Below are 26877 nucleotides of genomic sequence, written 5' to 3'. Positions count from 1 at the left end.
CGTGCTAATAATCCAGGGACTCCTTTTGAATGTCATTGCCATTTCTAAATGCTTCAAAGGATGCTAATTAGTCTTGGAATAAAAACATATATGTTGGACCTAGAGAGGTGGCTAAGTAGCTAAGAGTGCACACTGCTCTTGTGGAAGACCCAAGTTTGATTTCTAACGCCCTCAATGAGGTGGCTCCCAACTACAGTCAGTTTAGCTCTAGAGGGTCCAGTGGCTTCTTCTGGCCTCCTTGAGCACTGGATGTGCTCACAAGTGCCACGTGCACACACCCACGAACTAAAAAATAAATCTACAAAAAAAATGTTTTCTAAAATCAGAGTGATTCTATATAAAGATCAGAGATTATTCAAGTAAATGCCTAGAAGCTGAGCTCATTTCTAAGCAGAACTTGAGTGTTGTTAATAAATCTGAACAGTGACTGACATATACCAGGCTTTTGTTAAACACACACTGGCTAAATGAACGTGAACAAAGGCGGCATGTTTGAAAGGGTAAGCCAAGCTCACAAGGAAGAGTCTGATACATTGTAAAACAAGATGCTTACTCAACCCAGTTAGTATTGCACATCAATTGTTTATTAAATGTTGAGTCACACAGAACAAGCTGACTGCCATTGATATAGTCTGAAGGTAAGGCCAAAGACTACCCTGGAAAATAAAACAAGCCTTGCCTGCCACCAATGACTTTCTGAACACAAAGACATCTTATTATCAACAAAAATCACAGCCAAACACAGAACAAAAGCTAGAGCCCCTGGCATCAGCTTTGCACACAGAAAACATTTCTCCCAGGATAAAACAGAAAATATGTCTTCATTGACAAGCCACTGAAAAGTCAATCGCAGGTTTCTGGTTAGTTTTGGAGACACACACGAGGCCACATATATCCATGATTTCACGAAGGCAGGGTGGTGATTGTTTTTCTCTCATTCCACTTTGAAGTGTACTGCTTTTCAACTTTTGATCTCTACAGGGGAAAAAAAATAGCACGAATTTAGCGGCTGACTTAGAAAACCAAGAGAGCAGCAGTGTAGCTCAGTGGTGGTGCACCTGCCTAGAAGGCACAAGATCCTGGTTCCATTCCCGGTACCACAAAAAAGAAAAGAAAATAATAAAAAGAAGAGACTTGTGTACTTCTAAATTGAGTACGAAGAAGGAATATGCTATCTCTGCAGTGAAACAATACAATCAATAGTTTTAACTCAAAATTTAGGCGGGGCAGTGGTAGCACACACCTTTAATCCCAGCACTTGGGAGGCAGAGGCAGACGGATCTCTGAATTTGAGGTCAGCCTGGTCTACCGCAAGAATTACAAGACAGACAGGACTACACAGAGAAACCCTGTCCTGAAAAACAAACAAACAAAATGTTTATGTTGCCAACCCAAGATGTGTAATAATAGCTATCACTATAACTGTGCTGTCTGCCACGCTCTCCCCTCTGTAAGCAGCCTGGAGACTTTGCCCTTCTTTAACATCACAATTTTGATCTTGCCTGCCCCAGTCAATCAGTCACATGACAGTCCCATTTATTGTTATCCTGTATCAAAAGCTTATTCTGATAGCTGCTTTGGTCGAAGCTGTTTGGGGGGAGTCTGAGGGGAAAGCATAGAGCATCTCTACTTCGCCGTGTGTATCGTCACAGAAGTGAATACAAATTCACTCTATGGAATCGTTACGCTTAGCATTGTTTCTGCATCTCTCGATTGAACGGTGCTACAGCTTTCTCTTCCTTGCTTTACAGTGGAGCCCAGCCCCACAGCACCGAGTGGCCAAGCTGGAACTGAGCTGGAATCCTGCGGCCAGGAGGACAGCATGTTCCTGGCATAGCTGCTTACCTGCAGCGGCTCTGCTTTCACTCCTTCTGGGCTCTCAGCACGCTGCTTGCCAGCTCTCGGATGTGTTCCCAGGCCAGCTGCACGTGGGAAGACTCCACCGTGCGAGAGCACACGGCGAAGCGTAGCACGAACTTGTCTCGGAGACGGCACGGTACCAAGTGGATTTTTTTGGCGCTGTTTATTCTTTGTAAAAGAGTTTCATTCAGCTCGTTGGAGCCCTGGGGTAATTAGAAAGCAGATCCACCATATGACACAGAGTCTGGTAGATAACAAAGAAACCATCTTTACTTTTCATTTTCTGTGTAAGAGGCCATAGAGCTTGATGACATAACTAACACAGGCTAATGGAACTTATGGGATCGCTTCTCCCTGTGACCCCATTCCTCTAGGATCTGTGTTATCAGAAATTAAACTTCCCATCCTCCAGTTTAGTTTAAGAGAGATGAAGGTCGCTAGAGGTATTGTCAGCACAAACAGGTGAACGCAAACAACAGAACCGAATAGAGACCTTGGACCCGGCAGCAGGTCTCAACAACGGAGACCCTGGAACACCACAGTCAAGCTGGTGTGCGAATATGCAAAGGACATCTGTAAGCACAGGAACAGGGGGTCAAGGATGATCTCTATACAACCTCTCTAGAAAGAAAATTGTCAACTAACTGGGGACAGAGAGGCCAGAGTCCTCCACTCCCAATGACTGACCAGAGATAAGAAGGCCTTATCAGCCAACACACAGAAAACCTTCGCTTTCCATTAGGGCCCCAAGTAGATAGGCTGGTAGCTGTTCTTTGCCTAGCCCTTCACTCCTCTGTGTATGTTGTCATGAAATGGCTCCCCACCCGCTAAGCCTTTCTGTCTAGCAAAATATAGAAGAGGGCTTGTCATGGGCTTCACTCTGGAGTTCTAAGACTCTCGCAGGGCTGGACCATTTATTCTGGACATTAAGGGTCAAGGTGTAAGAGGATGCATGGGAAGGAAAGTGTCCCCTCTACCTCAACAATGGTAGCTGAACACCTTCTGGATACAGAAAACTGCTCTTCACCTTGGATAGATTTACCCACCTCTAGCTGTGGGTCTGAGTGTGACAACCAAGAAAATCTTAAGTGTACAGTGAAGGAACTACAGGCTATTCAGACTGTTGGTGTAAGTGCCATGTCTGGACAATGGGGTCCTATTCAAGGATGATGGAGACATGAGACGATAACACAGACAACAAAAACCAAGTAGTTAGGGAAAAGTTCAGTACCATTTTCAATTGGTTTGGGTTAGACAGGACTTCCAACAAGTAGTAGCAGAAGGCAAACAGAAATGGTTAGAGAAGCAATAATGAAAAGGCAAGAGTAAGCCAAGGAAAATTAGAAGAGTCTGGCCAGGGAGAAAGGAGCAACTATGTGATTGTGAGGTCACATACTTTATGTTCAATAAGGAGCCACAGGACCAGAAATACAGCTTAGTGGCAGAGCACTTGCCTAGCACATGTGAGGCCGGGGTTCAAATCCCCGGTGACACAGAAATGGATATGGTAGAGTGGATGCTATTGTTAGCAAGCAGAGTGGTTCATGCCTGTAACCTTACCCCTTGAGAGATGAAGATGAGAGAATCAGTTCAAGATATTCCTTGACTACACAGTCATTGTGAGGGTAGCCTGGGCTACACGAGATCCTGTCTCAATGAGTAAGTAGCCACAATACATTTTGGTTGAAGCCATCAAAGATGATGAAGATTGAAAACTCAAACTGGAGAAAATAAGGACAAGCAGAAAAATTACACTGTGCAGTTATATAGGCAGAAAAGGAATAGCATTTGGCTAATGTGCTTCTTTAAGGAGAAAGGTGTAAGCCGGGAGGTGGTGGCACATGCCTTTGATCCCAGCACTAGAGAGGCAGAGGAAGGTGGATATCTGAGTTTGAGGCCAGCCTGGTCTACAGAAGCGAGTTCCAGGATAACCAGGGTTAAAAAGAGAAACCCTGTCTCGAAAAACAGAAAATGAACGGAAGGAAGGAGGGAAGAAAGGAAGGAAGAAAGAAAGAAAAGGGAAAAAGAGAAAGCAAATGTGTTATCATGGGAAGAAGACAGCAAAGAGGGTTTTGCATGTGAGGGCTGTACACACTACCAGGCAAGTAAGCAGGAGCAGAAACTGAGGTAAAGTGTATTTGGTATTAATCTTAAATTATACATACCCAGTAATAATCTCAGCCTTGACAACGTCATGTCAAGACTGAAGACAAAAGGCATTATTATATAGAGGTCTTTGGGGAAGACAAACATGCTCACAGCCCTGTAGTTAAAAGTAAATTCTACCTCAATAAAACAATTAAAATAGAAGCATCCTACAAAACTGAAAAGATCCTATAGCAACATCCTACAGCAATGAAAATAAATACCTACTTGAGGGACAAAGAAGTCAACACAATGCCGACACCAATGTTGGTAGACCTGCCACATCTCATGGTCCACATGTCAAACTCCAGGGGCATGGATACCTTGAGGCATCCCATGTGTGTAGGCTACACATCTCCCCTAGACATTCCATTTCATACTTTCAGAGAGCATGGGGCTCCACTCTACCTCTCTCATCACAACACTAGTGCTTGCTGCTTCTAGGATTTCCCAGGGTTTGGAGTTCATCTTAAACTCTAAGAATCAAGATGAGGGGAGGAGATAGGACATGGAGGTGAAGCATCATGAAACTGTTGTATCCCAGACTGCTCCTTCTTATGATTGCTGTCTAGACTCGGACAACGAGGCCTCCTGGCAAGACCTAACAGAAACTTCCAGTTGAGTGTGGTGGCATGCATCTGCAGACCTAGCCACTTGGGGGAATTGCAAGTTTCAGGTCAGCCAGAGTAACATCATGAGTTCCTTGTCTCTTATTTTTTGAAAAAAGGAGGGAGGGTGGATGGAGGCAGGGACTGTGGATGTAGCGTAGTGTAGGCTTGTCTAGTATGTGTGAAGTTCTGGGTTCCACCGTAGCACTGTAAAAAGGAGAAGAGGAAAGAGAAGAGGAAGAAAACAAAACATAAAACTGTTGGCCTATTAAAAGGCAGTTCTGTAATGGCCAGAGCATCTGGCTTCGTTTATAAGCCAGTGATGAGCAGGGGCCTTTTGAGTAACGTGGCTGTGTCAGTCTCTGCAAAGATAGCTTACTCCCTTGCCGGTCTTGGCAGGCTTCCCTCACAAAGTGAACACACAACCCAGGTGCCCCCTCTGTGCAGGAATCTTGCCGAGGTATATATAGCCAGATGACTGAGATCGTGAGGCTTGTTTATCTAACCAGTTCCCAGATGTGCTGATGCTGTGTGTCCACAGGTGACCTGGTTCCTGAGGCCACAGACAGCTCAGCAGAGGAGTACAGTTCCAGGGGTATTGGATGGACTCTTGGCCTTGGGTCAAGAGGAAAGCATCCAATCACATCTGAGGAAACTGGGCAACAAGTCCACGGAGGAGAGTCTACGGGACTGGTCAGCTAGCCAGCACCGCCTGCTAAGCACCGCGGGTCATGTTCTGTAGACCTTGGCAACTGGTATACAACTTTGTATGTGGATGTCATGAATAATAGTTTATCTCATTCAGTGGAAACAAAGATGGCTGAAATCGGCATATCATACCTTTAACCGGAAGCAGACCAGCCCAAGAATGACTTCCGTGCAGATCTCAAAGCGAGGGTCCTGCCGTACCAGAGACTCAAACTCATGAGACAGTGCCACGTGCTAGAAGCAGAGAAGGAAAACTTGCTGTCTTTCTCACCACAACTTCAGCCTAACCCTGGCCTCCCAGCACCTCAAAGGACTGTACATCTGTTATTCATTCACATCTTCTGATCACAAGCCTGTCCCCTCACCAGCATTTCTGTCCTAAACTACAAGGTACGTCACAGTTCCCTCAGAAAAACACTCATTATCTTCTGTCCACGGATCTATGTTTCCACCCCCATTTCTTAAATAATTTTATAGTAAACATCATAAGGAAGTTGTTGAAGATTTTAGAAGAAAGAAAGGCTACATCCAGTTGCCTTGCCTTCCTCGTGATAGCCTAAAATGTTGTGATCCAGGGGTTTTACTTCACTCATTTGCAGATAGTAAACCGAGACTCAGAAAGAACAAGTGTCATAACCAAGGCCTGATGGCTATGCCTTGGCTCAGATGGGACTCACAGCAGCCGCCTAAGACTGGGACGTCACTTCCGTAGCAGGTTGGGCTGTGGTCTCAGCCTGATACAATGGCTGCCATATTCAAGAGCTATGTGCTCTCTGGCGCGGTGGTGCACAGCTTTAATCATGGCACCCAGGAGACCGAAGTAGGCAGACCTCTATGAGTCTGAGGCCGACCTGGTCTACATACTGAGCCTCAGGACAACCAATGCTGCATAGTGAGACCTTATCTCCTAAATAAAAAAATAAAGTTTTGTGCTCGCATTGAACACATAAGCCTATTTAATCTCTAGATGTTTATAGAACTCGAACGCTGATTAAAACCACGTACGAACTGCAGAGAACACACTCGATCACTGTCCGTGTGCACGGCTAGCTAATTGGAACCTGCTGGCACCCAGCTCTAGCTGCCACAGGGTCGACGCTTTAGAGGAGCTGAAGCACACAAGGCTTGTTGGGACTGAAACACCCGTTGAAGCGACTGTTCCTAGTCGTCACGCCAGGGGGCACCAAAGATTCAGGACTAAAGCTGTCTTCTATTAGCTCAGGCCTAAGAAGGCCAGTTTTGACCGGTCTTCTGTCTCTTGTTAGGGCAGGATTTAGGCCTTTCCAGAAAGAGGTGTGGTGTGTTTTTAACCTGGCACAGCCTAATCTCAGCGAGTTGTCCTGAACTAAAAGTCATCGTCACCTTGGACTGATAAACCACTCTGGGACTTTTTCTCATTACACCAGTTGACTCACTAGGATCAGGGATCCTAGAAATCCGCACACACCCTCGGTTTCTAGTTCTTTCCCCCCACGTAGCCTCTCACAGTGCTCGATGCCTGCAGACATTTCCTCACAACGGTTTTTGTGATCTGACGGATGCCGATTTGTAGCACGTGACGAGCACCCTGAAAATAAGTGCTGTTCTGCACCCTTGTCACAGAAGAGGAGCCTGGAGACATTCGGCCCCTGCCTTTGGCTGCACATCTGGTGATGTAGTGGGTACTGGGACTTAAGGGGAAAGCTGTCACCACCCCAGGCTGGAAGCCACAGGCATGCTTGCCTCATCAAATTGATGCTGTGGCTTACAAAGGACTCGGCTGAAGTCAGGGGGCCCTCTGCTTCTGGCTAAACGGGTGAACAAGTCCTGGCTCATATTCAGGCCTCAGCTTCCCCAGCTGTGTGTGTGTTGGGGGAGAGGGGGGGAAGTAGGGTAGTAGGACTTGGAACCAATCAGTGGTTCCACGAAGTCGCTTAGTGCCTATCGTAGTGATCTGCATGGCTTGTTGAAACAAGCTACGTACAGCCCAGGAAGCCTCCTTGAGACTGAGGGAACTAAATCGTATCTATCTCTCCCAACCAACTCAAAAGTTCTCTTAGTTCGGCTTTTAAAAAAGTATTTATTTATTTGCTTATTTAATTTATTTTTGGGGGGCAGGGGGAGAAAAACACTGTATTCTCACTACTAGTATTGCTCAGTCAAACTTGCTGTTGACTAGATGTGCGGAAAAATAAAATAAAATTTACACAGTGGGTTTAACTAACTTCCTGGAGCTGAAAATCTGTATTCTAATGAAAGTGTCTTAGAAGACACAAAAGGCCCAGTTTGTGAATGCCCTAACCTTGAAATCCCAAACTACGCCCTGATTCCAAAATTAGGCTTTAGATGCTGTTTCAGACAACAACAGACCACATATCCCTCTGTCCCCAAAGGCCTGCGTGTGCTAGGAAACTATCTATCTCAGCTTGTATATAAAAATTCCGGTGTCTTCACGTTTAGGGAAACAGGGAAGCGCCTCACGATGGATTTCTCAGAACGTCCCCATTGTTAGGCAGTGTATGATGGCGTTTGCTCACTAAGACCCTTGAATTCATTTCTGAGTCTAAGACCATTACAACGGTACTCAGATAAACAAAGAAGGCGGTCGGTCACCTTGCGGATGTAGGCCTGCAGTCCCTTGACGCCATACATTCTGAAAACAAACCACATTTTCAGAGAGCGAAACCTCCGCCCCAGTGGGATCTGCCAGTGCTGCAGCAAAATATAAAGAACACGTCAGTGAGGGAGAGGCGTGTTAGTAGCCAGGCTCCTTTTCAACTCCTCCGTTGGCCAGTTTCTTCTGGATACGATGTTTTTAACAGAGTGCCCATTTCCCAGCCCGGATGGCAAAGACCTTGATGTGTGTGTGTTGAAGAGAGGAGAGGCAGGAACCATTTTCTCATCCTGTGGAGATGCGGACAGAAGCCCTGGTTGGGAGGGCCTGATGCTTATTAGGCTCACCAGACAGACCGAGTACACGCCAAAGAAGGTACTAGATTAAGAAATAGAAGAGAGTGGTCCTTCCCTAGGGAGCTTCCATGGGGGCAGGGGGTCATCCGGGCAGGGGGGCGGGGGTGCCAAGCCCCTTGTGTGTCTGCCTTTCTCTGCCTGGCTGCTCTGAAACTGCACTCTGAAGCAGTGTCAGCTCCTTTGTCTCCCTGACCTCTGGGAGTGACCCCAATACCCTTTCACCAAAGAAGCCTTCCTCTGCTTCTCCCAGCTCTCCCAGACGGTCAGCTGACTGGCTGTTCACACTGGCTCCTCACATTCTTCTTGATGGTGATGGATGAGGGTTGGAAATGCAATAAAAGCACGTAGGGAAGGACAGGGATGAGACACAGGCCAGTCGGGAGGACGGCCTTGCACCACTTCCTGGCTTTCTTTGAAATTCTCTACTTGAGCTTATAAAGGGCAGGCTGGAGGAGGGGAGCCCTTTGCTTCTTGTCCCTCAGCTCTGGCTCCGGCTCCCTGCTAGACTGGGAGATGCTGAGATGCTGTTCTGGTTAGGGAGAGCACTCTAAACTCCACTGCTGTCTGCCACCGGAGATACAAGTCACAGTTAGCCTCGAGTCAGGGTTTCTCGAGAAATAAAGATTGTTTTTTTTTTTTTTAAAAAAAAATACAGTTGTTTCTCCCTTAATCAGGGGGTGAGTTACAAAATCTCTCCTCTATAGATAGATGGAATTTGGGACAAGACCAAACGTATATGTGCTGTTTTTCCTAGACATTTATGCCTATGGTGTAATTCCTTTTGTTTGGTTGGCTCTTTGAGACAGAGTCACATTATGTAGCCTGGGCTGATATGGACTCACTTGGTAGGCTAAGTTGGCCTCAAACTCATAGAGATCCTCGTAGTCCTGCCTCCAGAATGCTAGGGATTAAAGGTATGCACCCTCATGCATGACTTTACTTCTTATTTTAATTCCTTACTATTGAATTTTTTCCATTTATTTATTTATTCATTCATTTATTTATTTTGAAGGCAGTAATTTGAGACAGGGTTTCTTTGTGTAGCTCTGACTGTCCTGGAACTCACTCTGTAGACCAGGCTGGCCTCACAGAGATCCACCTACTTCTGCTTCCTACGTGCTAGGATTAAAGGCCTGTGCCACCACCCACCATCTGGCTTGAACTATCTATCTTTCTCTCTCTTTTGATTTTTCAAGACAGGATTTCTCTGTGTAGCAGCCCCATTTGTTCTGGAACTAGCTCTGTAGACCAGGCTGGCCTTGAACTCACAGAGATCTGCCTGCCTCTGCCCCCCAAGTCCTGGGACTTAAGGCATGTACTACCAGTGACTGGATTGAACTATTTCTTGATGAAGGCTCTGCCTTTCCTGAGTTACTATGGAGTAGGCACACAATTGCTATGCATATAAAATAAAAATGGGACAATGAGGCCACAGGATGTGCAAAATTTGTGTTTTTTTATTCTTCTTTAAATTTTGCCTCTGCATGGTTTAAGTATCATTTGGGGAAAAGCAGAGATCTGACCCCGTGCCAAGTTCACTTAAAATAATGGAGGCTATGCTGACGATCGCTCACAGACTTGCCAAACTCCGGTTAGCGAAGATTGGGAGCTCTTTCTCAAAAGTCTGGCATTGTACTCCCACGAAGGCAATGCAAATCCAAAGCCCACGGCAGTGTCAAGATGAAGAGACTGGGAATAATCTTCCCCTCAAACTATTTTTTAATATTATTCTCAAACTATCCCTTAACTAATGCTTTCTTAAAAGGTAATTTGGATCCTAAATGAGGATGTGTACACACAGTTAAATAAGATGAACTATACCCATATCTACGCATGTCCTGGATTTTCCCCCATGGACAAGTTTCCCTGAAACTCTGTCCTGGGGGAGCTGTAATGAAGATTCCCTGGTGACCTGCACCTGCCAGCTTGCAGCTGTCACCAGAAGCGGGAAGGGTACTCTCTGTCTACGAGAGGTAATCCTGCTACCTTATTATCAGTGGCTGACATACTGCCCCAAGAATTTAGACACACTACTTCGGACAAGATGCTTTGATAATGTCCTGTGCTCACCACGCACACCCGCCTCTCCACCCAGCAAATGAGCCGGGTCATTTCTTGAGTCTGAGAAACGGCAGATGCAGAGGGCCCCTCGTGTTCCGAGAGCGGCAACAGATGCAGTGGGCCCCCTTCATGTTCCCGGCCTGCTTGGCTTCTATTCTTGGAAGGAGCCTCCCAGCATTACTTGCGGTTCCAAATTCCTTTCCAGAGTAAAGCTGGGACAACCTGGTGTTTTCAAACTCCAGAAAACATTTGTGGCAAATAAAAAAAAAAAAGGAGAAAGAAGTAAAGCGAGTCGAAGAGAGGCTGCCAAGGCGACAATCTCCTGTCCAAGAATCCGGCTCTTCCCTAACTCTGTTCTAGTACTCTTTAGGGTGATGCCCCAAGCACACCACAGAAGGCAAAAAAGAAAGGCCATGGGCTATGAGGACAGACTCTTGCAGGAGCTAACGTCAAATCTTCTTCCATTGTCTTAGAAGGCAGTTGGGGCTATGCCTTCTAAACTGGGACCTCTGATGGACTTGGCAGAGCTGCTTACCACCAAGCCACCTAATATGTCTGCTGGAGCACACTTAGGAAGTGCCTCTTGTAGACTTCCGCTCAGGAGGTGGGTTTGCAGCAACCCCCAGTAGAAACCCCCTGTCACTTGCTCAGTTTGGATTACAAAGGACAAAACCACCTACTTACCCTGTAGTCAGTGATGAGTCCTGGAGAAAAGAGAAAGACAAAGAGCTGCCTTTAGAGAGGGAGATGTTATAAGTGATGTCTTCTGGGGCAGACAAGAAACTACCCAAGGACCGGCTAAGGCCATGCTTCCTTTGTGGCTCAAGGTAACAGATTCAAGGGAAGTCCCTGAGAGCAGGATGCCCAGGGCACATTTGGAAGGCTGCATTATTAATGGCACTGGTGATACAGAAAAATGCTTCAAATAATAAGCCAGGTGGGGGGGAGGTAGTTCACGGGTGTTGGCTGGCATCTGGTTTTGTGAATATACTCTTAGTCAAATTCCTCATCCTGGACTCAGTGTCCCCAGTTGGTTATGAAAAGGTGTTTTGTACTCTGGTGCCTAGAACCCTAGATTCCACGACAGTGTGAAGAAGACCAGTGGGGAGTTACAAACCAGTGTCCTGGAGAGAGACTAGGGAGGAATGTTGAAAGGCTGTACAGCTGGGCACAATCTCCTCCACGAACACAGGCTAGGCAAAGCAGGATACAGTTTGTAAGGGTCCCTACTTTTTAGGCAATAGTCACTGCAGCATGGCCGTTTCTAATAAACCCAGCATCCACTGTGCAGGAGGATTCGCATCCTATTTACAGGGCATCTAAAGCTGTTACCTGACTTCCATCCGGCCTCAGGAATGTCTAGGTAAAAGTGGCCGTGTCGGGGGCTATGCATAACAGTCTCAGTCTATTTTCTGAATAACTCTGAGACAGAGCTTGCATTTTACACGGGGTCCTCAGCTCCCACCCCACACTCTGACCTTTTCTTCGGAGCCTCTTGTCAGTAAGGGAGCTATTAAACAAACCCAGCGGCGGTAGCGCGGTGTCAAAAATAACCCGATAGTGACTCACAAAGGCCCAAGGTACCTGGTAAGAGCTCCGTGACTCATAAGTGACAATGAAGGGATGACATTTTCCTCCTCGGAGTGTTTATGTCTGAGCCATCGGATAGAGTCCCGCTAGCACATTCGGCTACTTTAATCAAGTTGTTGTGTGAAACCAAAGGAAATTGAAAAGGTGGTTCTACCAGATGAGCCATCTCTCAAGTGCCGTCCACTCACTGGGGGGGTCGTGGTTGCCATGTGGAAAGCTTCCCTGGGTGAAAATCTGCTTCTTCGTGAGTCTGTTTCACTGGGGAGGAGTGAGGACTGGCCTCCGCGCCTGAGCTCCTTGTCCAATCACTTAGGGCCGGCAGAAGCAATGACCGACTCGCCCCTCACTCAGCAAGCTCCTATGGCTATGGCTGTATCCACACTGCGAACTGCTTAATGTGCCTCTCTAAACCCTCGTAATTTAATTCGGTGTGGGCAGCTTTTAAATGGAACATTAAAGCAATCAAATCAGGCAATGCTTAAAACTGTGAGAAATACAATATATTGACAATTGTGGTTTGAATGTCAAATGCCTCCCAAGGGCTCAGAGAGTTGACCACTTGGTCCCGAGCTGGTAGTGGTGTTTGGAGAGGTTATGGAACCTTTGGGAGGCAGAGCCTTCCTTGCTGGAGGAAGTACAAAACTGAGGGCAGGCTTTGTGGATTTATAGCATGAGCCCACTTCCTGCCCTCCCCCCACCCTGCTCCTTATGGGGGATGAAATGTGACCAGCTATCTTTCTGTTCCTGTTGAGCCTTGCCTGTTGTCAGGCCTTTTTCTCACCACCATAGACTCTCTCCCTCTGGAACTGTGAGCCACAGTTAACCCGTTTCTCTTCTAAGTTTCTTTTGTTCGTGATATGTTCTCATGGTAACAGAAAAATAACTAACACAGAAATATTTGCATTTGGAAGGCTGAGTTAGAAAATCTAATTTAGCATTGATTCTTTTCTACTTTGCAAAATGGGTCTTTATTAACACAGATTATATGTGAAAAGCCTACTTAATGAGAGCAATCATTTTCCCTTTTCCGACAACAGAAGCCAACATTTTCTGTTATATAAAAACCTCAGGCTGGAGATACAGGCTCAGTTGGTAGAGAGTTTACTTAGCATGCAAGAAAACCTAGATTTGAGCCCCAGAATCATAAACTGGGTGTGGAGACACATTTCTGTAACCCCAACTCTAGGGGGGAAGTGTAGAGGCAAGACCATCCTTGGCTACACTGTGGAGTAGAACTACTTGTCAGGGAAATCTGGACTTCCACTCTCTTGGAGCCCCTCAGACCCAAGCCTACCCTGACTCATGATTTCGTACTGGGGGCTGTGGCCTACAAGGAAGGATAATAGTCACATAGAATGTAGTACTTCATGTTTTATAAGAATTCGGCTGCGTTGTTTACCAGGGTTTGATGAGGAGACACTGGCAGAACTTCCGCTCTCTCTCTTTGTCTCAGAGAGAGAACGCTCTGCAGTACTATGGCCCCTGCTATAATTTCAGCAGATCCCAGCCTGCAGTGGTGCTATTGGGGGATGCTTCAGAGCCTCAAGAGGCAGGGCCTACCGGGCTGCATTTGGATCACTGAGGATGTACATTCAAAACGAATTGTGATCACCCACCCGTTTTTCTCTTCCTCTCCTCTCCCCTCTTCTCCCCACCTCTGACGTATGAATATGCCACAGTGTGAGCACTTTTTTTTACTATGGGATGCAATTATCTAATTATTCTTTAACAATAAAAACTCTGGAGTCAGATATGGGGTAAGAAGCTGAAAAATGAGAGAAGCAGTGGAATAGTGATCAATGATCTCTCTCTCTCTCTCTCTCTCTCTCTCTCTCTCTCTCTCTTCCTCCCTCCCTCTCCCCTCCCTCCAAAAGGAAAGGCCTGGTGACTCTCTGTAAGTCCCACCCTACTACTTCCAGTGTCTCTCTTTCTGTCCTCAGTCCCCCCAAATCTCTCTGCTTAATTTCGGTTCACTAGTTCCTAGCTCTGCCCTCTGATTCAAAGCAAATTTTATAGGCAGTTTTGAGAGCATCAGAACACAATCGAAATATCACAGAACAACTGCTTGTTCCTGCCAGGGAATGCTTCTCTCACGAAGGCCCAACTCTACGGGGCTGTCTCGGACTTGAGCTTCTAGAAATATGAGTTAAGTGCCTCAGGCATCCCACGGTCGGAACAGGAGGCTCACTTATACAGTCATCGTGGCTCAAACACCTCATTGTGCCTGCTTTCTGTCATGGTCTCTGGAAAGGACATGGCTAAATTAGAGGCCACCCCTGTAACTGTGGGCCTCCTGCTATGGCTTCTGAGAGAAGTCTGTGTGCACGTTCCCACTACTGCTCACGGCGCGCTGGTACGGACACCGAGCCTCCTTAGCCGTGGCGCCATCCGCGCCAGGCACAGAACACAGAACCAAATGCCGGAGGCCCCCCCGACTTAAGTTTTCGCCATATTTTCTCTCCATTCCCCTTCTCTACCCAGCCCTCTTCCTTGCCTCTTGTGACCGTCTTCGTGGTATTGATTGATGCTGTGGAACTCCTGTTTAGGAACGACAGCAGCCCCCTCACTATTGTGTTTTCTTTCTTGGAAGACTTGCCTGTGCCTGTACTGCGGCCGGGCCAGTGGCCGCTCTCCTCCTGTCCCTGCCCCCACCCTGTGTAACTCGATGCTTCCAGGGTGAAAAGGAGCCTCTGCTAGAGAAATGCAGCCGCTGCCCTCAGCACAGTGTAGGGGGAGCTGTGAGGGTAAACCGGGGCAGCATGGAACCCCTCAAGCCCCAAGGAAGGCGCATTGCCAACGCAGCACGCAAGAACACAAAACCCTGACCAGGCAGCAGAGGTGGACAGGCCTCTCACCTGAATCCTGATGGCTGTGCTTCAGATAAACAGGGTCCATTTTGAAGGCGCCTGTTAAGTCAGTTCTCTTTTTCACCCTGATTTGAGAGAACAAAAGAGAGGGCCTCTAAATCACATCAGGAATAAAAATATTCTAGAGACATTTGCACCCTTCCCTTTGGCTATCAGACTGTTAAGAACACCGATTGGAATTTCCCCAGGAATCTCGTGCTGGGAAAAGGAAAAGGATAGAAGCCAGGGCCAGCCAGAGGGTAACTTGTCTCCCAGAAACAGATTTCACTGAGTTCTGAGGACTTGTCAGGCCACTTTTGTAGGGGGACAGTGGAGCCAGGGCCATGATGGGCTGGACCACACATTGACCAGGGCTGCTTAGTTATGCAGATCCCTTGCTCTTTAGTTAAACCTGATTTCCATGTCAGTACCCAGAAAAGGAGGGTGGAAGTGTCGCTGGGCCTCTTTTTGTTTCTCTTCGCAGTGTGGCACACTGAAGAAATCCTTTTTTTTTCTGTTTAACATTACTATGCCTCTTAATTGGCATATTGAGGGTAGGTGGGCAAGCCTAGCTTGTTAGAACTGCCGGAGTCCAGGCTCTGGCCCTAACAACTCAGGGGACACACCTTGCCGAACAGACAGCACCACACTGGGCTCTCCACTGTACTGGCTTCCATGGTCTCCCATTTTGTATGGGGCCTTTGATTTCCAGCAATCGGTAGGGTTTCACTGTGGCTTTCTATGTGTGTATTTCAGCCCTGGTTTTTTGTTTTTTTTTTTTCTGCTATTGGTGATCAAGTCCAGGGCCTCGTTCATTCTAAGCAAGTGCTTTAATACAAACAGCTGGCTACACCACTAGCTCATCACTATGATTGGCCTTCATTTGCATTTCTGATAATGGATGGAACTGATTACTTTCTACTAAAGAGGCCTTGTGTTGGACACTGCATGTAAGCGGTACACATGTGCATCGCGCGCGCGCACACACACACAGACACAATATAAATTAATAACTAATAAACAAGGAAATAAATAAATAAATCTTTAAAAAATACAAACTTAGGGCCAGGCATAGCGTCATGTGCCTTTAGTTTTGTTCTGCAGGGGTACTGAATTTTACCTAACGCCTTTCATGAACCTGATGGGATAACTCTGTTTCTCATTTTTTTTTAGCATGACAAACGACGTTTTCAAACCTCCTAATGTTCTAACACACACACATGTTTGGGGTACACGCGGTCTGGTCCATTATGCTATTTTGTTAAGCACCACTGTGTCTTACTAACATCTGACTTAGAATTCAAACTTTTAAGTTTGCGGGTTTATCCTATGCTTTCTTTCCGGGCTTCTCACCTAAATTTGGAATTGAGCCGAAACTAACATGATGACATAAGAGACATTTGTTGTTCCCTATGAACTAACTGCATTTGTGCTTGGAACGACAACTCCCCTGATAGACCGCAGAAGGGCCAAATTTGATTGCGTTACAGACATAGTGTGCGGGTTTTCTATTTATTCTTAAGTCAGTTGTGGAGGGAAAAAAAGTTTTCGTAGGATTGTATGTGTAGCTGTGGATGTTCTTGACATGACTTCTTCATTTGTGGTGCTGGGGAAGGAATCCAGGGCCTCCATGTGCTGACGGGGAGTCGGGGTTGTTCTGGAGGGAAGTGGGGGTGGGGTGGCAGTTACTGAATCCCAGTCCTTCTTTAATTTCTATTCATCTTTCGCAAGATCGTTTATCTAAGCAGACAGAACAGCAACCCGTATCTGCCTTTGCCGGTCGTCCCTGCGGCTCTGATATGGAAGGGATGTTAAGGTCTGAGCAGATCATCTTAGACTTCCTTCCACGTGAAGGAGCCAGAGCACCAAATGAACAGTAAAAAGCTTAGGCACAAAATAATGAATTCATTAAGAGACGTATTTACTGTGCCTGTAGTGATGGCCAGATCCAGAAACTTCCATCATCTTGTCTATTTCGATATTTGAAGAAGTCAACCGAAGTATTTACATTACGTTATGGGCAAGCCGTTGGAGAAGTCTCATTGGAGGAAAGAGAGACACTGCTGTTTTAAAGATTACACACAGAGCGCAAGACAAACAAACACAGAAATCCTACCTCAAACCAAACTATATTTGCTTCTTGTTTTAGTCGAATCTTAAACCGTATCTGTAAAAAATTATTAACCTGGGACTGCTGATCCGTGTCACATTTTGCAGGGTCTGAGGGTCAGGCACCTCAGAACTCTGGTGTTCGCTTACAGGTTTCCTGACGGCCTGTGCTGTGTTTTGACAGGGCAGATCACATTACTGCAATGATATCAGGGCTAGCAAAAGATTTCTTTCTGTTTAGCAGATAGATGTTCAGGACAGTGCAAAAGACCATTGAAAAAGTTCTCAGATTTCATCCTCTGAGTGACTCCCTGTCACCACCTTACGAGGCGCCATCTTCCCCTAAAGCCCTCTGCAAACACTCAGAAGGGAGCCCCCCCTCCCCAGTATGCTCCACAGAACCCCTCCGTGAAGGCAGCTGGGCAGAGAAAGACAGGATGGGGATGTTATGTCTAGCTAGTGACCTTTTGCCTTCAGGCTGTACTTGCTGGGCTAAAATTCAGGGTCTTTTGTAGTGTTCAGAGAGAAAACACAGTCAACAACTGTTTGAACGAAAGTTGAAACAGAATGGCTGCCTAAGTCTGGCCCTCCCCTTCACCCAAACACAGCCCCTTTCTTCAGCTTCTTCTGGGCCCATGATGAATGACCCCGCTCGGTTCCCTGTGCACATCTCTGCATGGGTCTGTTAGATAACGCGCTGTTTCCTGTATCTGCTCCTCGGCGGCGGCATGCCTCGAAGCGCAGAATTCTGTCTTACTCTTTACTGGGGCCTGCGTTTTAAGACACCAGTCCCCCAGCCCTGATACAGATCGCTATGCGCCCTTTCATAAGAGAAAAACATTCCCCCCAGCGCCCCTAGCTCTCTCTACCTATCTCTCCTTCGCACTGAAGGAATCTGTTTTGCTGCACAAGCTGGTTTCAAACTCCAGGCCTGGCTGAAGTAAAGCTCTTATCTCAACTTCCTGAGTAGCTGAGATGGTAGGTGCATGCCACCACGTATTTCTGGATTAAGCCTTAAGCCCTAGCTTCCTCGCCCATAAAACAGGGAGGCAATTCCTAACCCGCAGAGCTATTGAGAGGGTGAGATAAACTGTGAAGTGCTGGAGAAAGAGCAGGCATTGCTCAGAAGGTAAAACTCTTAAGCAAAGCACCCTTATTGCAGTGACTGTCTGACGTGGGGTTGTTTGTGGCAAGCCCTCATCACTTGGAGCAAGGACCAGAGAAGAGGAGAGGAATTCTGTCCATGCAGCCTGAGAACTCTGGTGTGTGCTGCTTCTTGGCAGAAGTCTGTTATTGTCATCTAACTTGACATTGCCTTTCTTCAAGACAAGGTTTGCTTTTCTGGGAACCTCGTACTTGCCTGGGTAGCTGACTCGTAGGGCTGTGTTGAATCTGAAAGCGTGTGCCCTGCCTAGGGATACTCAGCAGTAACCCCTCCTAACGATGAGAACGACATTTTGAAAAGAAACACATGTCTAGAAAACCACCCATTTTTAAATGTAGTAGCTTATTTGAAACAAATTCAAAACCATCTTCCAACAAGATGATCTGCAACTCTTTCAACCAAATCTGAGCTAGGTGGTGGGTTTGTTCTACCTCAGGGCCTTTGCACAAACTTTTTGACTCCTGCCTGTCCTTTCCCTATTCAGAGGTCTGGTCAAATGTCACTTCCCCAAAGGGCCTTCTCCTGACCTCCCTATCATAAATAACTGACCAGGGAATGAAAGAGCCAATTCATGGTGTCCTGGGCACTTTTTCTTCCTCATGTCAGCTCCCAGGCCCTCCTCACCCAAATATCTCTCCTCATCTTTCCCTAAGAATTCCACTGATAGCATCCTAACCAAAGGCACTGAAGCCACCATTACCTCCATTTTATGTTCTGTCCCCCTCTATGTTATCTAGTTTTTTTTTTTTTAGCTTACACCAGTTATTATTTTATTTCCTGGCACTCGGTGTTTTATTCTAGAGTATAAAACAATTTTGTTCTTGCTCTAACTTCATAATGTTCAGATTCAAGTGCAACTATATTAGAACAATGAATTTTCTTCTAGCTGCAATCTGAATGTTGACTGAAGTGATTAGAAGTTGTCGGAGACTTCGTGGTCACTAGGTCACGGTGGCGACCTTAATGGAATTACCAAACACCTCTCATAAAAGATCCTAGACAACCTCCTCACCCCCTCCACTAGGGGTGGACACACTAAGAAGGAACTGTGTGTGAAGAATCGAGCCCTAAATAAGTCTGATATACCGAGTCTACTGTGGCCTTAGCCTTAGGTTTTCAACCTCCTCCACAACTGCCAGAAGTAAACTTGTTAGTAATCTACCGAGCCTGTAATATTTCGTTAGAGCAACGTAACTCTACTAACGCGCCTGTGATGGTTTGGATACGTGTGCCTCCAAAGGCCCAGAGAGACTGCTCCTCAGCCTGTGGCAGTATTTGGAGTTGGTAGAGCCTTCCAGAGAGGAGGCCTAGCTGGAAATCTTCCAATGGTAAGCTGTGCTCTTTAAGGAAATCATAGGAGCCCAGGCCCTTCCTATCTCTTTGGTGTCTTGGCTGGCTGAGGCACAAACAGTTTCTACACCATGTGTTTCCTCCGTGATATGCTGTCTCACCACAAGCCACAAGGAATGGGACCTATTGACCGTAGACTGAAATCTCTGAAACTGTAAACCCAAACCTTTGTCTTCTTTCTACGTTTATTCGCTTCAGTATTTTGTTCTAACGACAGAAGGCAGGATGGCCGAATGGGTAGAGGTGCTCCCCTACAGGCCTGGCAACCTGAGTTCAGTCCTCAGATTCCACAGGATGGCAGGAAATGGCAAACTCCTGAGTCTTGCCCTCTGACTTCTACACACAATCTAAGGCTTGTGCATGCCTGTATAAACAGACACACACACACACCATACACTAAAATTAATAAATAAAATTTGTAGAAGGTTATTAAAATCTTGGGTGAAAAGACTGTGACAAAAATGAATTTGCTTTTTATAGCTGTTAAAGGATTGCAGATAAGCTAATAAAACAATAAACCGATTATCTGGTAAACTGGGGGACTTGACATTACTTTAATTGAGTGAGAGATGGGTTCCTTCCCTTTTAAGGCAAAGTATCATCCGTTTAATTACATTATACACTAAGTAATTTTGCAAAGCAAGCATATTGAAAACGTTAACCTTACTTGTTATATGAAAGTCAAACAAAGGTTTCCCCTCTGCTTCTATGGAGTAATTAATCAATTTCTCACGCTGATTTTGTTTTGTTTTTTTTTTTTAGGAAACAAGTTTCTACTGTCCCTACATCACCTCCAGACATTATTTCTTAAAGCATCATTATGTGCTACAATATTATTTGATTTTTAAGCTTGTTTCTCTTACTTAAATATAGCCGAAGTGATTACTGCACTGTTACTAAGAATTTCCAGAGAGTTTTGAAGACATGGCCCTTTTATTTGTCCTCAGCAAGTACTTTTAAGCATTTAGGTTGTTTAAACTCAGAGCTAGTCAGAAAGACTGATGATAAAGCTAAGAATAAATACACAGAAGCAAAATAATTAAATATAAGTGCTGAAGTTCCCTTAGATTTGTTGTCCGCTCAGGAGCGATAAGTCAAACGGCAGGTCGGCTGTCTCCACTCTTCCCTCAAGCTAATCTGTTGCAACAATACATTCTAGATAAAAGTTTACAGCCGGAGTGAGGCTGAGCAAGAATTCCAACAGAGGCTCTTGAAATGGAAGTGACTGATGAACTAAGTGATTAGATATGTTTTCTCTGCTCTCACCAGGGCCCTGGATGTGTTCTGGCAGGTAGGCCCCCCCATCTCTGCAGAGCAAGGGTCACCGCGGGCAATGAGTATCTGAACAACAAAGAAACTTACCACATGGCAGAGCAGTCAAAATTCACCAACAGCCACTTGTGGGGATTAAAGTTAAAGGAATCTGCAAACTGCAGAGGAATAAGAACAAAAAAAAAAGAAAAAGAAAAGTCACCGCTCTTTAGGGATAAAGCAAGACCCTGTGCCTTCTAAGAGTTCATTACATACACTAATATCACACACGATTCCCCAGTGTGAGCGTTCAAAGCCCTGGAAATCCAGAATATTTAATTTATAAGTACAATGTCCAGAAAAGACAGATTGGGCCTGCAAATACTTTATGCACACCATTTCTTCAACCACCCAAACTAGCAAATTCCACAGAATTTATATATCATCGTGAGCCCAGGAAAGAGAAAAAAATTATAACTAAATCGACAGTGATTAGACATTCCCTTTTTTATTTAACTGAAGGCTCCTTTGCCAGCCAGACAACAAGATCCTACTTTCCACGTACTTAAGGGTTTTCTGCCTCGATTTGAAAGATGATGTCTAAGTTCCTGAATTCCTGACAGTCCCCGGTTTCTTGACTGGGGGATCACAGCTAACAGCCGCAGCCTCAGAGACCATGTTTTCAGGGCGAAAGTAGGTTTCAGCTACCGACAGCAGCTGACGGCTCCTGGGTTTCAGCTCTGCACACACAAACCCCAGAGCCTCACAAAGGCTGCTTTCTGCCTTTTCCCAAACGCAGGCCCCGGGTTCCCATGTGACTGATGAGAGGCAATGAGTCCTTCTGAATGTCAGGGATTTGGCCTCCGAGCTCAATTTAGATAGAAGCGAGGCTCAGTCTCGCCCAATTTCCTAAAGAGACATTTTTCAAACTTCCCAAGGCTTTGCAGTGGCTCCTCTTTATTTAATTCCAGGGACCCTCACGGAGGAGGCAGCAAAGCCCTAAGGGGCCTGATTGGTGTCAGCGATAGACTTGGGGCCAGCCAAGCAAGCTTCCATATGGACCCAAGCTGGAGGTGCCGATTCATTTCCTCCCAGGTTTCAGAAAAAGTAATTTTGAGAAGGAGACAGGAAATTACAGCAAGTTTCATTTGTTGATAAAAGGAAACAAAAGGTTAAAGAGGAGCATTGTTTGCTGGGGATTTTATTAGTTCCTCCGCTGGGGCTGATCTGTTTAAACTTCTTTCATTACGGTACAGTGATATTTTCCTCCCGCTGACAGAGAGGACGGCCCTTATCTGCAAGGGTCGGGCCACAGCAGGATATTGCAGCCGCTTATCTGACCACGGAGCAGCCAAGCCCTCAGCCAGGCAAGGAGAGAGCTGTACCACTAATGGAGGAAAAATTGCAGCGGCTCCTTGTCCCTATGAGTGCCACGAAAGCTGTCTCCTGTTGATAGGATCTGGCTGCGGTGCCCACCGCTGTGGTGGTCTGTCTGTCCCGCACCCCTCTGTGAAAGGCGAAACTTTGGAGTTGTCGGTTCAGGCCAAAGAAGAGCCCTGGCCGATCAGGAAACCCTAAACCTGAACTCAGCAGCCTTCGGCCTCGGCCTGACTCTGGGAAAGGAGACGCACGGCCCTTCTTCCCTCCACTAGGTTGAAGGACAAACGGGCTGAATGTCCCTTATCTGAAATGCTTTTTTATATTTAAAAGTATTTGCACGTACAGAGTGAAGCTGATTAGCCATTGGCCCCGAAACTAAACATGAAATATAAGTGTCTGTTGGTTCAGCTTGGAGGTAGTTTTACTCAGTGTTTTTAAAATGTCGATGTATGAAATGAAGCTTCACGATATGGAATTTGCCTCTTTGGCATGAGTGCTTGGAAAGTTTCGGATTTTGGACGTTGGAGTTTGGCTTTGAAATGTCCACATATCATCAAGATTAGTGTTCATTTCTGAGACCCAAACACCCACAAAGCGAGCTGTGGGACATGAAAGGGGTTTGGCATCAGAATCACAGTATCAGAACTTCCCACATGTTAACGCACCCCTCAGTCCTTGGTGGTTTCAACCTCTTTCTGCTTCCTAGGATGGATCTAAGTTTAGCATGTGAGAAACACTCAATAAGGAATTACTGGCTGCCTGTGCGAACGAGTGAGTGCCGCACAGATAGAAACCACAGCGCAATTTTGTTCATTAGCAGGAAGGCGAGAGATTATTCTCTCCAAAGATGGGACAATTTGTATTCCGTACCTTTGATGCTCGCTTTTCTGTTATTACAGTCTTATGAGAATCCAAAGTAGTAATTAGAAAATTGATGGGCAAGCCTGATGTGCAAGCAGAAAGAGGTTTAGAGGTAGTTTCCTCAAGCCCTGGTGGAAAGTAGTGAAAACATCTAATGCATGCTCACTTGCCTAAGCAGCAAACTCGTCTTAAACCCTCTAAGGGCGATTAGCACAGCCCCTCCTTAGGAGAAACCCAGGAGGAAATCCATTTTATGCGTGAGTAGAGGGTACCTGAACTGCCCAAGGTCACATGGTGATTCCAATCCAGGCTAAAGCCTGTGTGCTGATTCTGCTTCCCTTAGAAGGTGGGGTCTCAAGAAACCACGTCTTCCACGAAGAAAGCAATTTTTTCCTGGCTAAGGCACTGGCTCTTCTATTTTAATATCGCCTTCCTTGGACACACTTCTACACAAGGCCTCTTGGGGCTCTTTAGTGCATTCATCTGCTAGTTGCCAGGTAGAAAAGTTTCCTATCCTGTGGACTGCCAAACAGGAATTCTGCATGAGTCTGGAACGCTATGGGTGTTACCTGTGGTAAGTCTGCACTGATTTATGTTCTGTAGTCCTGTGGAGAGAAGAGTCCTAGCTAACTGTTTTGATTACACTTCTCAAGGAAAAGTTTCATCTGATATGAAAGGGCACATTTTGCGACTTTTCAGAAGACTCCGTGGGACACTTAAGGGCATTGGTTACTTTCTATGGGATCTTGACTAAGAAGACCGTCTTGCTCAGGTATACGAGAAGAATGTGAACAATACATCGAGCCATATTGGTGGGAATTGCAAGTTGACGGTTTGAATTATTGTTTGGGTGGGATGCGTAGAAATTTTATTTTGCTCAGAAATATTTTTTTCCATAGCTTTATAAGTCTAAGTCTAACCTATGGTACACAGCTCTGTCCAGAACTTGTAGCAACTGGGAAATAGTTGTCAGTCTCGGGAAAGCTTCAAAAGACAGACTGCGTGACTAGAATGTCCCTAGCCCCTTTCCTGAGGAAGTGTAATTTCTTTTTATTAAGTTAGTTTTCACTTTTAAAAATTATGTGTGTGTGTGGGAGGGGAGGCATGGGATAGATACATGTGACCGCAGGTGTGCACAGGCTAGAGACATCAAATCTCCTAGCATTGCAGCTATGGGAGTGGGGGTAGATGCTGGAAATCAAACTCAGGTCCTCCGAGAGAACAGTACGTACTTGGAATCACTGATTCACTTCTCCAGCTCCCTGGGGAGATGTAATTTCTAATAACCATTGCAGTTGGCTAGAAAGTAGTTTGCTAAAAGAAACCAAAGCAGTAAGAGTTTGGGTGTCCAATTCTTACAAAAGCAGAATTCACTGATAACACATTGAGGTTTTTTTTTTTTTTTGTTTTTTTTTTATGATCTTGAGTAGCAGTGCTGCTCAGTGGCTGAACACTTGCCAGGTACACAGGAGGCCCCTGGGCTTGATTCCCAGTGCAAAAAGTCAAAATAAAAGACCTTGTAAAACAGCTTAAGGCATACTCACCTCCACGCCATTGAGAAGATACCTGAACTCAGGACAGATAAAGGCACTGCCCGCATAAGCAGCATCAATGTGCAGCCAAATGCCCTCCAGGTTGCCTAATGGTCAGAAGCAAATGGTGAGATCACACTTGGACACACCCCCACCTCATGCAGAGCAAGAAATGCCTATCTAGAGTCTAGCAAACCTCTTATGTATAGCATATCAATAGTATTTGTGGGACAAATAGCTGGATCTCCAAAAGGCCCCTCCCATCAGGAGGCTGTAAAACTGATGGCAGAGATATTTGCCCAGAGAGCTGTCAGAAAGTGGTGTGTGTGTGTGGGGGGGGGGGGGGGAGGCGTAAAACTTTTATCCCATCATTTAAGAGGAGGGGTAGATCTCTGTGAGTGAGTTCAAGATCAGCCTGGTCCACAGAGCAAGTTCCAAGACAGCCAGGACTGTTGCACGGAGAAACCCTATCTTGAAAAAAACAACCAAAAAAGAAAGAAAGAAAGAAAGAAAGAAAGAAAAAACGGAAGGAAAAAAAGAAAGAAAGAAAAGAAAGCAGAGGGAAACACAAGCAACCACCCAGTAATAGAGGGCAGAGCCCAGCACATGGCACTCCTACTGTGCTTACCCCCTCAGCTGGAGTGTCTTTCCTCATTGTATTCACGGACCCTTCTCAAGGCCTCCTTTGAGAAATATCCTTCACGGAAAGTTGAACACATAATCCCTACTCTGATGGCCTTGGTTGTCAGTTTGAGCAGATATTTGGAATCACCAGGAAGACCAAGCTCTTGGCATGCCTGTGAGACCATGTCTAGGGAGCATTAACTGAGGATGCAAAGAGCCATATGTAGAAAGTGGGTGGTACCTTCCATTGTGTAGGTCTCATAGAGGAAAAACACTGTCACCTCCTTGCCTCCGATGCTGTCTCCTAGCTAGTCACTAGTTAGCTAGTCATTTATTGCTGGGGCTGTTCTCTGCTGACTTCACACTACAGTTTCCTCTCCCTTCCTCTATGGACTCAATACCAGAAACTTTCCAGGTATCTCCAAGCTTACAGCACTGAACTGGAACTCCTGAAGCATCTACGTTCTGGGTTCCTGAGCAGTGACTGAGGTCCTTGTGTCTCTTTCTACATGGTGGCAGCTGCTGTAGATAACCTAATTCATCCTATTTTTATAGCACATATATGTATATATGTGTGTATAGGATATATGTGTATGCAATCTATCAGTTCCATTCCTCTGGAGAACTCTGCAAACCCATACACTGACATTGATCTGCCTCCTCCATGCCTACCACCAAGTTAGGTAATTTATCTTACACTGTCTTAAACTACCCTTGGAGCTGCATGGTGGTGGTGCATGCCTTTAATCCCAGCACTCGGGAGGCAGAGGCAGGTGGATCTTTGTGAGTTCGAGGCCAGCCTGGTCTACAAGAGCTAGTTCCAGGACAAGCTCCAAAGCTACAGAGAAACCCTGTCTTGAAAAACCAAAAAAAAAAAAAAAACCCACAAAAACAAACAAACAAACAAACAAAAAAAAACTAACCTTGGCCCTTGTCAAAAATGGCTTATGTTTCCTAACTGAATCAGTCACTTTCATAGTCAGTTGCTATGAAAAATACCATAACAAAAGCAATTAAAAGTGTGGTGGCGGCGGCAGTGCACACCTTTAATCCCAGCACTCAGGAGGTATGGACAGGCAGATCTCTGTGAGTTCAGAGCAAGTTCCAGGACCGGCTCCATAGCTACTGAGAAACCCTGTCTTGAAAAAACAACCAAAACAAAAACAAACAAAAACAAAAGCAATTTAAGGGAAGATGGGTTTACTTGGCTTACAGTTCAAGGTAGGATAGTTCTTACAGCAGGTGTTTGAAGCAGGTCATCCTGTTTAGTCTATGATCAAACCGCAGAAAATGATGAAGACTTGTCCTCAGCTAGCTTTCTACTTTTTATGCAGTATAAGTTCCTAGCCCAGTGAATTGTGTTACCACTTTTAGGGTGGGTATTTCTACTCAGTTAACCTACTCCAGGTAATCCTCCAAAGGTCTAGCCAGAGGCTAACCTAATCTGAAAAAAGGTACAGGTGTGCCTGAAAGCTTGTCTCCTAGTGATTCTAGACCCCAACAAATTGACAGTCAACACTAACCTTCACTGCAATCATACCTAGAGGGCTTTCTCTGCAAGCATGCTCTCTCAATATGTATGTATCTTTGCTCACTGCTCTGCAGAGTCTGTCCGCACCCATCCATCCTCCTAACCTAAACTTCATTCTTTCACAAGCAAATGAAGGTAAGGGTGGTACCTATAGCTTTGAGTACACACTAGATAATACTCCTACTTTGCCTATACTATCACTTAGAAGTCAGTGAAAAAAACATAATACTGCATACCTTTAATCCTAGCACTTGGGAGGCAGAGGCAGTTGGGTCTCTGTGAGTTCGAAGCCAACCTGATCTACAAT

General features: G+C 45.7%; 1 protein-coding gene across 2 annotated transcripts in view; it reads right to left on the bottom strand.

Moving 5' to 3' along the window:
• Positions 1–568: 568 nt before the first annotated feature.
• The window catches only part of Ddc (dopa decarboxylase), an 86996-nt gene continuing 60687 nt past the window's right edge, over positions 569–26877 (bottom strand). For both annotated transcript variants that reach the window (XM_041669141.1, XM_041669142.1), the window contains exons 8-15: positions 24428–24522; positions 20754–20821; positions 14777–14853; positions 11016–11035; positions 7914–8012; positions 5454–5555; positions 1846–2063; positions 569–975 (exon numbers count right to left, since the gene is read on the bottom strand). In XM_041669141.1, the coding sequence (XP_041525075.1) occupies positions 1863–2063; positions 5454–5555; positions 7914–8012; positions 11016–11035; positions 14777–14853; positions 20754–20821; positions 24428–24522 (662 nt within the window). In that variant the 3' untranslated portion in view covers positions 569–975; positions 1846–1862. The remainder of the gene's footprint in view (positions 976–1845; positions 2064–5453; positions 5556–7913; positions 8013–11015; positions 11036–14776; positions 14854–20753; positions 20822–24427; positions 24523–26877) is intronic.

Source organism: Microtus oregoni, unplaced genomic scaffold, assembly GCF_018167655.1.
Source record: "Microtus oregoni isolate MIOR12 unplaced genomic scaffold, Mior012 000019F_ref0000042, whole genome shotgun sequence".
Taxonomy (NCBI): Eukaryota; Metazoa; Chordata; class Mammalia; order Rodentia; family Cricetidae; genus Microtus; species Microtus oregoni.
The sequence above is the reverse complement of the archived record's forward strand: the minus strand, read 5'-3'. Positions and strand labels throughout refer to the sequence as shown.